This window comes from Chlamydotis macqueenii, chromosome 2, assembly GCF_036417535.1.
Source record: "Chlamydotis macqueenii isolate bChlMac1 chromosome 2, bChlMac1.mat, whole genome shotgun sequence".
NCBI lineage: Eukaryota > Metazoa > Chordata > Aves > Otidiformes > Otididae > Chlamydotis > Chlamydotis macqueenii.
The window spans coordinates 10,937,181-10,950,038 of NC_141557.1; the positions used below are offsets into that span (position 1 = coordinate 10,937,181).

General features: G+C 37.4%; 1 protein-coding gene across 2 annotated transcripts in view; it reads right to left on the minus strand.

Annotated features, from left to right (window-relative positions):
- Positions 1-1,076: 1,076 nt before the first annotated feature.
- LARP4B (La ribonucleoprotein 4B) overlaps positions 1,077-12,858 on the minus strand; it is a 56,374-nt gene continuing 44,592 nt past the window's right edge. For both annotated transcript variants that reach the window (XM_086741908.1, XM_086741909.1), the window contains 5 exons: positions 12,149-12,194; positions 9,700-9,864; positions 6,307-6,431; positions 5,523-5,634; positions 1,077-4,957 (listed from right to left, as the gene is read on the minus strand). In XM_086741908.1, coding sequence (XP_086598034.1) covers positions 4,676-4,957; positions 5,523-5,634; positions 6,307-6,431; positions 9,700-9,864; positions 12,149-12,194 — 730 coding nt within the window. In that variant the 3' untranslated portion in view covers positions 1,077-4,675. The remainder of the gene's footprint in view (positions 4,958-5,522; positions 5,635-6,306; positions 6,432-9,699; positions 9,865-12,148; positions 12,195-12,858) is intronic.

A 12,858-nucleotide genomic window follows, 5' to 3' on the forward strand; every position in this document is an offset into this window, starting at 1 on the left:
TTGGCGCTGCCATCATCAAACATCACTGCGTTGGGAAAACTAGCACAGAGGGGACACTGGCCAATTTTGTTGTGTGAACAAATAAATCCTCGATTCCTGCCAAAGCTGGGGTAGTCCTGAAGAGCCTCGCTAGGATTACGGCAGCGTTGCTGACACATTGCCATGCATTTTTATACATTAAGTAATACAAAATTGAGTTCCAAGGGCAGAACAGGATACGCCATGTTGGAGTGAAAACTGGTTGTCTTCTTCACTGCCAAAGCCTGATGTTTAATTGGCTTTTCTAACATGGAGAAACTTGCAGTGCCCAGTGTACACTGCTATTCCTGTGCTGCCCTACTCTTCTGAGCAGACAGCAGTGGGGAAATCAAGTAGCAAGCAGCCTAACCCGTCCAGAAGCTCACAGAACATCCAGTCTGAAGAATAATACTGCAATGCTTCCCAAGATGCTTATAAAACACAGCATTTGTTAGTGCTTCCATGCTCACATTCATTGCTAAACTTGGGTCAGATACAGCTGAATGAGAGACAAACTGAAAAAAAAAGTTTCAAGTATTTCCAAAATAGATCTTTTACTTAGAGGGAGAATATCCCAGCAGCTCTTCCTTCCTAGAGACACGGCCAGGATAACCCCTAAAACCAGTTCAAAGCCAAAAATAATCCCAGGACATTTCCCGATTCAAGAGCCATGCAAGCAAAGCACTAACCCAAACATTAAAAATCCACATTTAAAGACCAAGTCAACAGCTTATCTAATAATTTGAGGAAACCACTAATGAAGATCATAACCTCTAGTAAAGAAAACATCACATCAGCTTTTTTTTTGTTTGTTTTAAAAAAGTTAACCACAGTTATCTAATAGTTAGATAATGCCACCCTCAGAGCTCTACTATAGGTGTTCTTGCTTCTGCCACATAGCCTTAGGTGATGGCTACAACAGCTGTGCTGAAGAGTAAAGCAAGCAGAGATATTTTTTTTTCCCAAAATTAGAAATATACAATTTCCAAAAATGGGAGCAAAAGACAAAAGGTAATGAAAAATACTGCTGAAGAAAGGTTTAATTAAAAAATCAGGAATTCAACAGTGCCTAAATCTTTATTTTTCATAACCTACATATTTTTTTTTTCAAATTAGACAGTTTTACATTTTATGACACAAAAGGAAACTTAAATTACTGATAGTTTACATGTAAGCTTGATTCCAGTCTTAATGGAAGAAGAACAAAAACAAAAACCCTCAAGAAGGCTCCCATATTACACTTCTATTTCAAGAATTGGCAGCTGTAGGTCTCCTTAGAAATCTTCGATTGTCTGCTGCTATTAGTGTAATAGGTTACAAAGCACAAAAACCCCTACCTGTAGCTAGCTGAAGGAGATACAGAGATAGGTATGCACCATTACAGTCAGCTGTTGCTCCTGATACACTGCACCACGCTCAGACAAGGGCCCTTCTATCTCAGCTGCTCAAGTCTTTGAAGGATAATGCAGCAACCTCAAAAAAATTGCCACTGTTCACAGATTTCTAAGTGGCAAAGGACAGTATCATGGTGGGGGACTGATCTGAAACAACATTAAGTTTTAAAAGCAACTTTTTTTTTTTTTTTTTTTTTTTTTTTTACATTCCTGGAAGAAGTGTCAGGTCCCATTTTGACTTGTTTTCAAAATGAAATGCATCACCACACGGTCCTACAAGGTAAAGTGCCAATTTTAATTACTGTATCCCGGAACCTTTAACTCAGCTACTGCTTTTGGGAGGTTTTTCATTTTAAAAGCCACATTTTAATCTCTCTATGTATCATAGCAACAGTCTGCATGCAACTTCACAACTCTACTCTGAAAACTCCATTTTGTCATTGAGTGGAAAAAAAATATCAAAGTAAAATGCAGTACGGATAAGTCGTATATTACACAGCTATTTGGCGTGTCATTTTTTTTTTCTTCTTAAAAAAAGCTATAAAAACCACATCAGAGGAAGGTTTAAACTTTCGATGCAACAGACTGTTGCTGGGTGAGCAGTAATTACAGTGTATTGACCTAGCACAAATGGCAGCAGAATACATTAGAACAGCACAACACGTCCCGCTGGCCTCAACACATCGCCTCCGGTACCAGTTCAGTACTGCCTGGCTGCACAGTCACCGTAAGGAACCGCTTGTGATTGTTTGCAGCTGGTAAGCCTTTCACTTGCAGCAGACAAACAAAATGAATCATACAGCTGGCCTAAACCATACACAACTCTAGCTACCATTTTCACTGCCACTGGGGAAAGGACAAGTGTATTGAAAATCCAACGACAGAACTAGTTGAGCAGTTTTGGTGATGTTGTCAGAGCCCTATCTCCTCCCACAGCATTCACAAAGTGCTCTTTTTAAAACAAAAATTCCAGATTCCAGCATGCCCTATTTTTGACCAATTCTGCAGCACACAACAGGTTGGATTTAAAAGGTCAACTAGTTGCCAATTTATGCTTCTAGTAGGAAATTTATCAGGAGTCAACTTCTGTAGTTACTTTACAGTTCCATGAATCATACACTAAATAAAGCACTGATATTCTTGAAAGCAGACAAGCTTCAGTGTATATTTTTGTAGCAGTCTAAAGTTTTTTCCAATTAAATTTGATTTTATTAATTACTTAAAATTACAGTTTGACTGCTAAAATTCACTATTTACACTGCAGAACATTTTTGAATTGGTTAAATCGCTTGTTTTACCAGGGACTTAGGAAAACATTTGAGGGCTTTCAAATAAGACTTTCGTTCCATTTCCCTTTTGCAGTGAAGAGGCAGAGTCAGTTCAGCACACCAGAATAAAATAAGAAAAAGAAAACCAACAAATTAAAGTAATATTCAAACCACAACATTTAGTTTATCTACATCCAGCTCAACAGCAACATTTATAATATCAATAATTTTTATCAGATTTTTTTCTTTAGGGTACCTTTTTATATGTTCTGATTATTTACAACTGTACAAGCAAAGCACACACTTCCAAGTGCACATATTTAATACAGTATTGACTATTTGCATTTACAGGTTTTTGAACAATCTGAAAAAGATCAACTGTTTAAGATCTTTAAGGTATATTACAAAAACTGCTGCTAGTTCCTGTACTACAGTATGTTTACCCAGTAAGACCAGTGACAATAGATACATACTGTAACTGAGTAATTCTGTATTCCACTCATGCTAACCCTCCACGGGGTCAGACCTCATTAACTCTAAGCTGTCTTGTACAAAAGTTAAGGCAAAGTCATTTTCAAGTTTAAATAAAATTCAAGTCTTTAAATATTGGATGGAAATAATTCTTTAAAAAAATCAGTTGTTTAAATAAACATTTTGTGGAATAAACTGTACTGTCATAGTCAGCAGGAATGAGTTTTGTCTGAACTTCCTGCAGTTTAAACACTTAAAGAAAAACTTCAGGCATTTTAAAACAAAAATAATTTATATTCAACTTTATCAGAAACTTGCTAATTTAGTGCATCCTTGTCCTTCAGAAAGCGCATCACCTCTAAAGTAAATAAGTGTGAGAAACCTCATCCCAGAGGTAAATATCAGGGATCTCTTCCTCCACCACACAAAGCAAACACCATTATCTCACGTCTTGAAAAATTTAAATCCGTATGCCAATGCTTGTAGTTACAGGAAGACGTCAACACAAGGCTGACTAAGATATGAACTCTTTCAAAGAGCACTTGGGGCAGAGTTATTTTTTTTTTTAAAAAAAAAAATGTCTACACAGAGCACAGGGGTAACCAGAACATACAGCGCTGACTCAGTTAACTCCCTTACAAGCACAGGGAAGCTAAGGTTATCACAAGAAGGCTACAGTGCTTTCTCCTGATAACATCCATTAACAGGCTTCACCACCATAGAAGCTCACAGACTTAATTCTTTCTATTCACAATGTGCTTTGTATTTGCAAATTATAATATCGGTTTTATTCTGGAGTGAGAAGATGGTTACTTGCTTGCAGTAAGTCAAAAGGAAATATTTTAGAAAGACTGCTATGGTGCTCTGTAGGATTCATTTTGTGTGTGCAAAATAACAAAAAAAAAGATTAAATTTTTAAAAACGCTAGAAACAACTACTCATTTAACCTAAAAGTGCAAGTTCCATTTGCTGACACTTAGTACAGCAGCCCAATAAAAAAAAGTCTTCAAGGTCACATACTAATTTGTAAAATATATCTACTTCCTTGCACTCTACACACTAGCTGCCGGTATCAGTCTTTTGGACACTTTAGATATGTACTTGCAGACCAGTTTATTAAAAATATTGCAGCAGCACATTTCTGCTTAACAGTTTAGAAAAAACTCACTATACAGAGCTTGCACTCACACAGCCACAGAGAGGCTTAATAAAAAGTTGATTTTTTTTTTTAAAGACAAATATTTTACATCTTGAAAAAAAAAAATAATCACACTAAGCTTCACCTCCAATTAAGCACCAACCTAAATGTAAGGTTTAGAACAACTATCCAGAAATATCCAGAAAAATAGAATGTTTGTTCAAGAGGGGAAAAAGTATTTCACAGAAAAATAACTTGCAGGCATTGTTATATGCCTAGTATCACTGCAAGCTCCTAACCAGCAACTCATTCTCAGGTATCTTAGTGGGAACATGGGTTTAATTTGTGGGAAGCAGACCTCTTCCAATCCCTCCCAGGTGCTAGTTTCACTGAGGAGATTTTGGAGGGGTATTCTGTTCTTTATTTAAGCGTTTGCCAACAGCTGGAGGGGATGATCTGCGTCCTGACTGTCTCCTCTGGTCTTTGGGTTGTCCAGGATGTGACTTTGCAGGAGGAGGTTCTCTGTTTTTCTCTATCGTTTCTGTCGGCTTTCTTTCTTCTTTCCCACACGCTACAGTGTTTGGCTTCTGTTCTTTCTGGGGTTGCAATGTAGGAGGATCCTTAGTTGTTCTCTGGCAAATTTCTGCATAACTAGGTTTTCGCAGTTCCTGTAAAATCAAAAGCAAAAAGGTCGGCAGAGTTAAACAAAGCATCCTGAAAAAAAAAATATCATTTACTTATGAACAAAATAGTTAAGTCTTTGTCCCAAAAGACTGCTGCACTAAAATATGCAGATGAGGGCTTGAGTATGAAGTTTACAGAAGCTGTACAGACAACAAGGTTTAAGACAAGGTAAAATGCAAAACAGTATGCCAGAAAAATGAGGTACTGTGATAGGGCAAAATACTTCAAATTCAAGCAAACTCTATAACAGCTGAAACAGGATGAATGCTCTGGTTTAAACATCAACATATGTATTAATCCTTCTACGTCAAGGATACTACCAAGAAGAGAATTCAGATAAAGACCTATCATTTGCCAAGTTATCTTGAAGACTTTTGCACTGTTAATGGCGCAATGGTATCATGCAAGTAATCACGAGGTCACCAACACAGAAGTTTAAGGATGCTGGGCTCACGTGATTAAGCAACAGTGGGTAGCAATGGAAGCAATATTCTGTTAAATGCATCAAACGGGATCATTAAGAGAAAGTGAAGTAATAAGGTCACTTACTATGGCAGCCCCGTTGACTTGTACCGATTTACATGCAGTACTGAGTGTGGAAGAAGAAAGCCTTTCTGTACTCTGTGTCTCTTTCTGCTGTTTATCCACAACCTTGGAGTCCCTGTAAGCATCCAGCAGGAAGCAAGGCTCATGAAAAGTGAAACTCCAGGATAGATGAATGATCTAATAACAGATCTAAAACTCTGAGTGTGACTATAAGAAGTTATAGCTATAGTTTGCCTAGCACATTATGACTAGTATTGCATTTAAAAATGCTATAAAATATTAAAAAAAAAAGATATTCCTGTGGAACTTAACACTACCTCTAATTTGTGACATTGTGATAGCATTTAGTTATTCAGATATCTTACTCCTGTTACTTAAACACCGCAATTTGATGTGCAGGTTCCAAATAAAGTCTTACTGAAAACTTCCTTTATTGTACGGACAACAGTACTGTCCCCAGGATCATGGGTTTACTCTCTATGCTTCAAAGCTATTAAATAGAAGACAGTTAGGTATTCATTAAACTTTTAAATACTTGCAGAGACCAAACCACAACACTAAACTCTTGTCTGTTGAATGACTATTGTAAGTGAATCACTATTATGATACGGTTCAGAAATTAAGTTTTATTGCCTTTACTACAAGTACAACATACAACAAAATATTATTTCTTTCACTGATTAACATTTTAATAGCTATTTACAGTGTTCTACCGAGTCTTCTGATGAGAGAAAATACAAACGTGATTCAGAGCAGAATAATTATAGTCATGTAATTAAGTGCTTACTCAGAAGACTGGGATGGCGAAGGAGACCTTTCAAACGTCCTGGGCAATGTAGAAGAAACCGGCAACAACGGCTCTCGAGGAACTCCCGATGGAATAGTGTTTGTACTTGCATCCACATTAATGTTCTGAAGAAAGAAAAAAGTACAGAAGGGCAATCATAATATCCAATTAGTATGGTTTGCCTGAAAATTAACACAATCAGGAAGCAGTTTACAAGTTGATTTATAAGTTTTTTCCTTTACAGTTGTTCAGAAACATAGACAAGTAAATCACACGCTGTGGCTCTTTCACAAAAGATTGGAAGCTTAGTTCCCTCTGGGACATATCTGGATAGCAAAACCACTTCTTTCAACCTAGGAATTTTGCACCTGCTAGTGACAAAGCAGGCTCTGCATCTGTTCACACTCCCATAGTCAGTCAGTTAAGACAGAGGTTTCCTAGAGTTATGCACTAAGAACTGTCATCTTTAAAGCTCTAACTCTGCATCATCCCAATAGCTGGTGCTGAAAAACTAACCCTTAAAAAAAAGTTTTTGCAAACTAGGATATGACCATCATTTAAAAGTCCCTTTCTTATGCAATACCATGATTTGCTACCAAGCAAAAGAGGCTTCTTCCATAGCCCTCAGAAGATTCTGCTAGCACCAAGTGATACTGTGGTTCCACATAAAATAGGTTCAAGATGTACACATGAATTTAAATTGTCACAAAGTAAGAAAAGAGAAAGAAGACTTTTTATCTTGAAAAAAAGATGCATTTCTGACATTTACAACCATTTTGTATGTTTTAAGAAATCCTATGTTCATAGAATCATAGAATTGTTAGGGTTGGAAAGGACCTTTAGAGGTCCTCTAGTCCAACTCCCCTGCAAGGTGCAGGGACATCTTCAAACAGATCAGGTTGCTCAGAGCCCTGTCCAACCTGGCCTTGAATGTTTCCAGGGGGCATCCACCACCGCTCTGGGCAACCTGTGCCAGTGTTCCACCACCCTCAGTGTAAACATTTCTTTCCTCATGTCCAGTCTGAATCTACCTCCCTCTATTTTAAAACCGTTCCCCCTTGTCCTATCACAACAGGCCCTGCTAAAGAGTTTCTCCCTATCTTTCTTACAAGCCCCCTTTCACGTTGCTTCTGAGCTGTCTAGCTCAGAATCAGAATAGATTCTGATAAGCAGAAGGGAGAGCAATGGGAGAACACGAGGACAGAAGAAACGAGCTAGTCACCCTTTTCCCCCAGGCTCAGACACCATTCTAAGATGATAAATTGTAAGACTCCTGTGGTCACTGTTAGAAAGGAAAATGGTATTTGATGACACTGTTATCAGGCAGGATAGATTATTGCAGTAGATCTAAGCCTAGTTTTACTCAAAGTAAAACCATAAAAGGTGGTTGTTTAGAAATAAAAGAACAGCTTCTATAGTTTTACTATAATAGCATGTGCAAAGGCTTGAAATTGCAACTTGCTGAGCATTCTGGCCCAAGTTCATCAAAAGTTGTAGGTGCATGGTTAAGTGTGAACATGCAAGTGCTGTTCCTAGGCTGAAACACACAGCCCCTGATCTGACAGCACTGCATTTTCCCAGTTAGAAACTGCAGGATGACTAACACCTGCCATTCCCCAGAGCTACATCTAGAAGAGCAACACAAAGCAAAGAGCATAAAGATATGATGCTTGAGTAACAACTGCTGGAAGTCATAAAACCTCCTAAGTTCACTCAGCTTCTGCACACTGACTTGCCCATCTATAAAATAAGAGTAGCACTGTGCAACTCCACTTCAGCACTTCATAACTCTAGACCAGGTAACAAAAAAAAGTGGAGATCAAGGTAAAAGCAGCCTGTATACATTGGCAAGATTCTAACATTAACTGAAACACCTTTGTAGCAGAACACAATCCCTCTTTGGAGCCATTTGCTGCTTATTACTTACTAAAGTCAGCAAGGAAGAACAGTGCAATCCCTTTCTTCCACACAATGGTACAGACAGAAAAAGAAATTAGGAAATCAAAGGAAGCTTTTCTAATCTGACAATGCATTGCGCTATCATAAAACCTCAGTGTCTGACTGATATTAAGACTGCCTCTACAGGGTAGAAGTGCAAGTTCTTTACAATAAGTACACTGCAAAACAAGTATTAGATTTGTAATGGGAGGAGCAATGGGTTTTCAGATGCAATATCAACAGGAAATGCTAGAATTATATTTAAAATCTGGAATATGATAGTCAAAAAACACATCAGAAACTATAGACGTAAAATACTTTAAAAATAGATAGATATTGGCCAAGAACAGTTTGGAGTACTGGCTGACAGCAAGTTAAACACTGCTCTTATGGCACTGTCCTGCACACTTGCCCTACCTAAACACAACCCCGGAATGTAGTTGTCCCTATTACCACTTGCAGGAGACAGAACAGGTGGCTTGTCTGTGCAATCGCTGCTTCGGGTCCAGGCTGCCGTGCTGCTTCCTCTTTCCTGTACCAAGAAAAACCCTCCCTTACCACCCCCAATACATGAGCACCAAGGAAAACAGTTCTGCAACAGACTGGTTTTAGAGATGAGACATAAGAGATGTCGGTGTTTCATCAGGTTGCTTTGCACTACTATACTTCTCCAGTTTTGATACAGCTAGAAAAAACAGAAGTTAAATTAGAGCTAGCAAAAAAGCCAATATAGACTTCTATAGCCTAGACTGTTCCATAGTGCGCAGGGTTATATGAGTCCTGATGGAGGAGAACATCCTGTCACTCACAGATGGCATGGTAGAGACAGTTCTAAGAATGAAATCTATAAACAGCTACTGAACACTAATTTTCAACCGCATCTCTACTACATCTTGAAAGCAGTGGTTGCCAAGTTATTCTGGTATATTTTTATCTTTCCAAGCCGTATGACAAGACAATGCCAGGATCCAGCCAATTCTGGTAACAGTTCTTGTTCCAGCTATGGTGGCTAGTGAACTGAGATTATGTAGGCAGCTTCGTTATGTTTCAGTGTTTAAAAGTTTGTCTGTGTCACATTAAAGTGTTGTATATACAACCCAGAAGTCTGACTTTCAAACAAGTGGAAAATTTATCACATTTTTCACTTCAGTCTATCATGAACAGCAAAGAGCATATTTTCTAATCTCTGCTATTAACATCTACTTACACTGGTGCTCATATTCCACACCATTTCAAAGAGAATACCCCAAAAATTCTGAGATTTAAGTGAAGAAGGCAGTGGCACATCATCTGACAACTGTTTTTTAAAAGCATTTCTTATGCATAGAACAAACTTGTGGTTTTACATGGGTTAGAAACCATCAAACCTGAAAACAAGAGGTATGCAATTCTTTGGTCTCCCTCTCCCCCTGCCAAAAAAAAAAAAAAATAAAAAAAAGAACACTGGCTACTCACTCTTTCTTTTGATGTTCCTATTACCACACTGGACAGTCTGTTTTCAAAAAGGTCTTCGGTCTTTAAATTGCCAGCAGCCCCGGGTAATGGAGGAAAGCTAGATAAACCCAATTCAAAGCTAGGAGATGGAGGTTTTGGAGGTGGGGGAGACTGTGTTTGGCCTCTCTGGAATAGAAATAACACGTTGAGGTTACTGTATTGGATGACAGAAAAGACAGACATAGGACTAAACTGTATTTTGCATTTGATTTATATCTGTGAAGCCCTAGAGAGGCCTCCCCCATCCTGCCTCCCAAGAAAACTACACTTTATCGAGGAATAGATGCTTTCGTTTTCCACTGCTGCCCTTAAAATATGTAATAATTATTTAAATGAGATGGCATAAGCATCCTTAAAAATTTCATACGCATAAGCTTTAGTGATGTTGGTATAGTAAGAAAAGTCTTCTTGCTGCCCTTTCCTCCAGGATGGACACTCAGACATAGAAAGGAAAACAGACTGGTTTAGATACCATGATACTGTGAAAATTTATGTGCAGTTGGTAACATTCTAAAGGAGAGACAGGGGTCAACAAGAATCTTATCATGTTCAGATATATTAAGAAATGGTAAGACAGCATGCCTTGCCTGTAGTGTAGACAAAGGCAATGTTCTTGTAATTAATATGAATATATATTGTCACTTTAGAAATGCAAAGATAAATATAAAAACTGTTTTTGAAACAGGGAGAATTTTTCTAACTAAATCTAAGAAAAACAGTACCTCAGACAAAGAAACATCAATGGGCTAAATGCAACTATTCTGCACTACAGACAGCAGTTCAGAGTTAAGAGTACTGCAGTTAAAGATCACTTATGAGGATCACTTGTGAGGATTTGTAAAGCTAAATTCTATTTACATTGAAAAAATAAAATTCCTTTTGTAACAGTGCTGTAACCGAATTTACCCATTAACTTCATCTACATCATGTAAACAACGAAGTAACTGTTTCAAGACCATGCTCAGGCCTGCGCTGAGATGACCTCTGCTGCAGACTACCAAATACAAAGCAGTCTTTGAGATAATTTCTATTTTGAAAAGGAAAATATAGTCAAGATGGTCTGAGTTTCAGAACAATGCTTCTGGCCAGAGAGGTACTGCATTACTTACTGGGTTTTTTCACCTTCTTTCTCATGAAGGGCAATAGATACAAAACTACCATCAAGGTCTTTTCACAACCTACAGTTTACGTCAAAAGAAGCGTGTGTGTGGAGAGGGAAGTGGGGAAAGAGTAAATACAGAGGCAAGAACAACTGCAACTCCTAGGACTGCTACTGACCCAGCATTACCCCCCCACAGAACACAGGCTGCAAACTTCCAAAAATAGAAGTCAGATGACCTGTCAAAGGGTCACAGAGAGAGACTACACTTATCCAGCTCAAACTGCATGAGTAACAACCTTTTTTTTTTAACAGTTCTTCACAGCACAGGTTTTCTTAAAGTGGACTGAAGTCCTGCAATATAATGCTTTTATATTTTGTACAAGCATTTTAAGTTATACAGATGAGTGCTAAAAAACACAACATATTAAGACAGAAGTAGCATGAACATCTTAAATTAGCAAGACTAGGAATCACTTGTTCTAAGCTTTCCAAATCTTGGTGCCCCTTTATCCAAGTCTCTTAAGGTTACTCAACAGCAGGAGTCGCAAATACACAAATGCAATGATTCCAGACCTTTAAGAAAGTGCTGTGGCTCGTGCAGTGGGGTTACTTTGCAATTGTAACATGAATAAGGAAATAATCCGGTTCAGCTTCATTAACAAGCCATGTGAGGCAAAAAATGAATTGCAGAGGTGTCTGGTTTTATCAAATCAAACCTTAACATATCAAAAAATTACTTTTTTTTTTCCTACAAAATGTATAGTCCAGCCTTTTCAAGTATCAAGGCTTTTTAGGTTTCACCTTGAATTTAAGTTTACCAAAACTGTAATATTTCAATAGTGTTCGTATATCCTTACCAAGTGGTACTTAGAGAGGCATTTAAGCAACAGAAGTAACTACTTAATAACTAACATTCTAGCTACACATTACAACACACAGATTTATAAAATGTTCTTCAACTTCTACATGAACAATAATCAAGTATAAAGTGTCGTGAACTTTAACTTAGCTATTTAGCTCTCCATGACCATAAACACCGGCATGCTGACAGAGTAACACTAAGATGGAAATTTTCTGCTACTATAAAAGAGTAATTTTAACTTTTTCCTGACTTCTGCATTAATGGACAACCTTCTCTGATATCCAAATGCAGTAAATTCATGTGACTAATGAGCTGCTGTCTTCAGTCAGCTGTGACATACAATTACTTCTGCAATAACTTATCTCACCTGCTACTCCACATAGTATCCATACTATTGCCTTGTTACCCTACTTTTATTATAGATGAATATGATCATGCGCACTCACTGTAAACTTGTCCTCCCTTTTTTTTCGGTAGCCATATGAGTTTTTCCTAGAGGAAAAAAAGCATTTATTAGAACCTCGCCTATAAATGAATGAAAGGCAGTTGGTGAAAACAGGAGAAATTAATTCAAATTGCTACTTCATCCCCTTTCATTCTAGACAGTTTATTAAAAAAGTGTTTCAGGGAAAAATTTTAGCAAGGTCTCATTAAAATAAAGGTATTGATCTTATACGAGTTAGCATAAGAATAATCAGTTTATTTTAAAAATAAACTGGTAACAAATAATTCCTGTGTTAAAAGCATCTTGGGTGACAATTACATATAAGGATTAGACAAAACTTTTCAATATTCAAAGTAAAGGTTTTAACCTTTTTACTTATATCTGTGTAACTTTTGAAATATGGCTAACTATTTTCAATTCAGGTAAAGCCCCTCCACAACATTTTCAGCACCTCTCCACCAGCCCTGCTTCAGGTAAAGCCCTTCCAAGCAGGGGTTTAAAATTTGCAATGCATTGTAACTCAGTTTCAAAATATTTTGTAAGATTTCTGTTTCACTTTTAATATTCTAAATATATTCAATACCAAAACATCAGAATATAAATTTAATTACGGACTATTCCTGTACATTTTTGCAGTCTACAATTTGAACAATTTTGTTTCCTATGTCCTTAATCATCCTTTCCTTCACTAGTTAACACAATTTGGCAAAT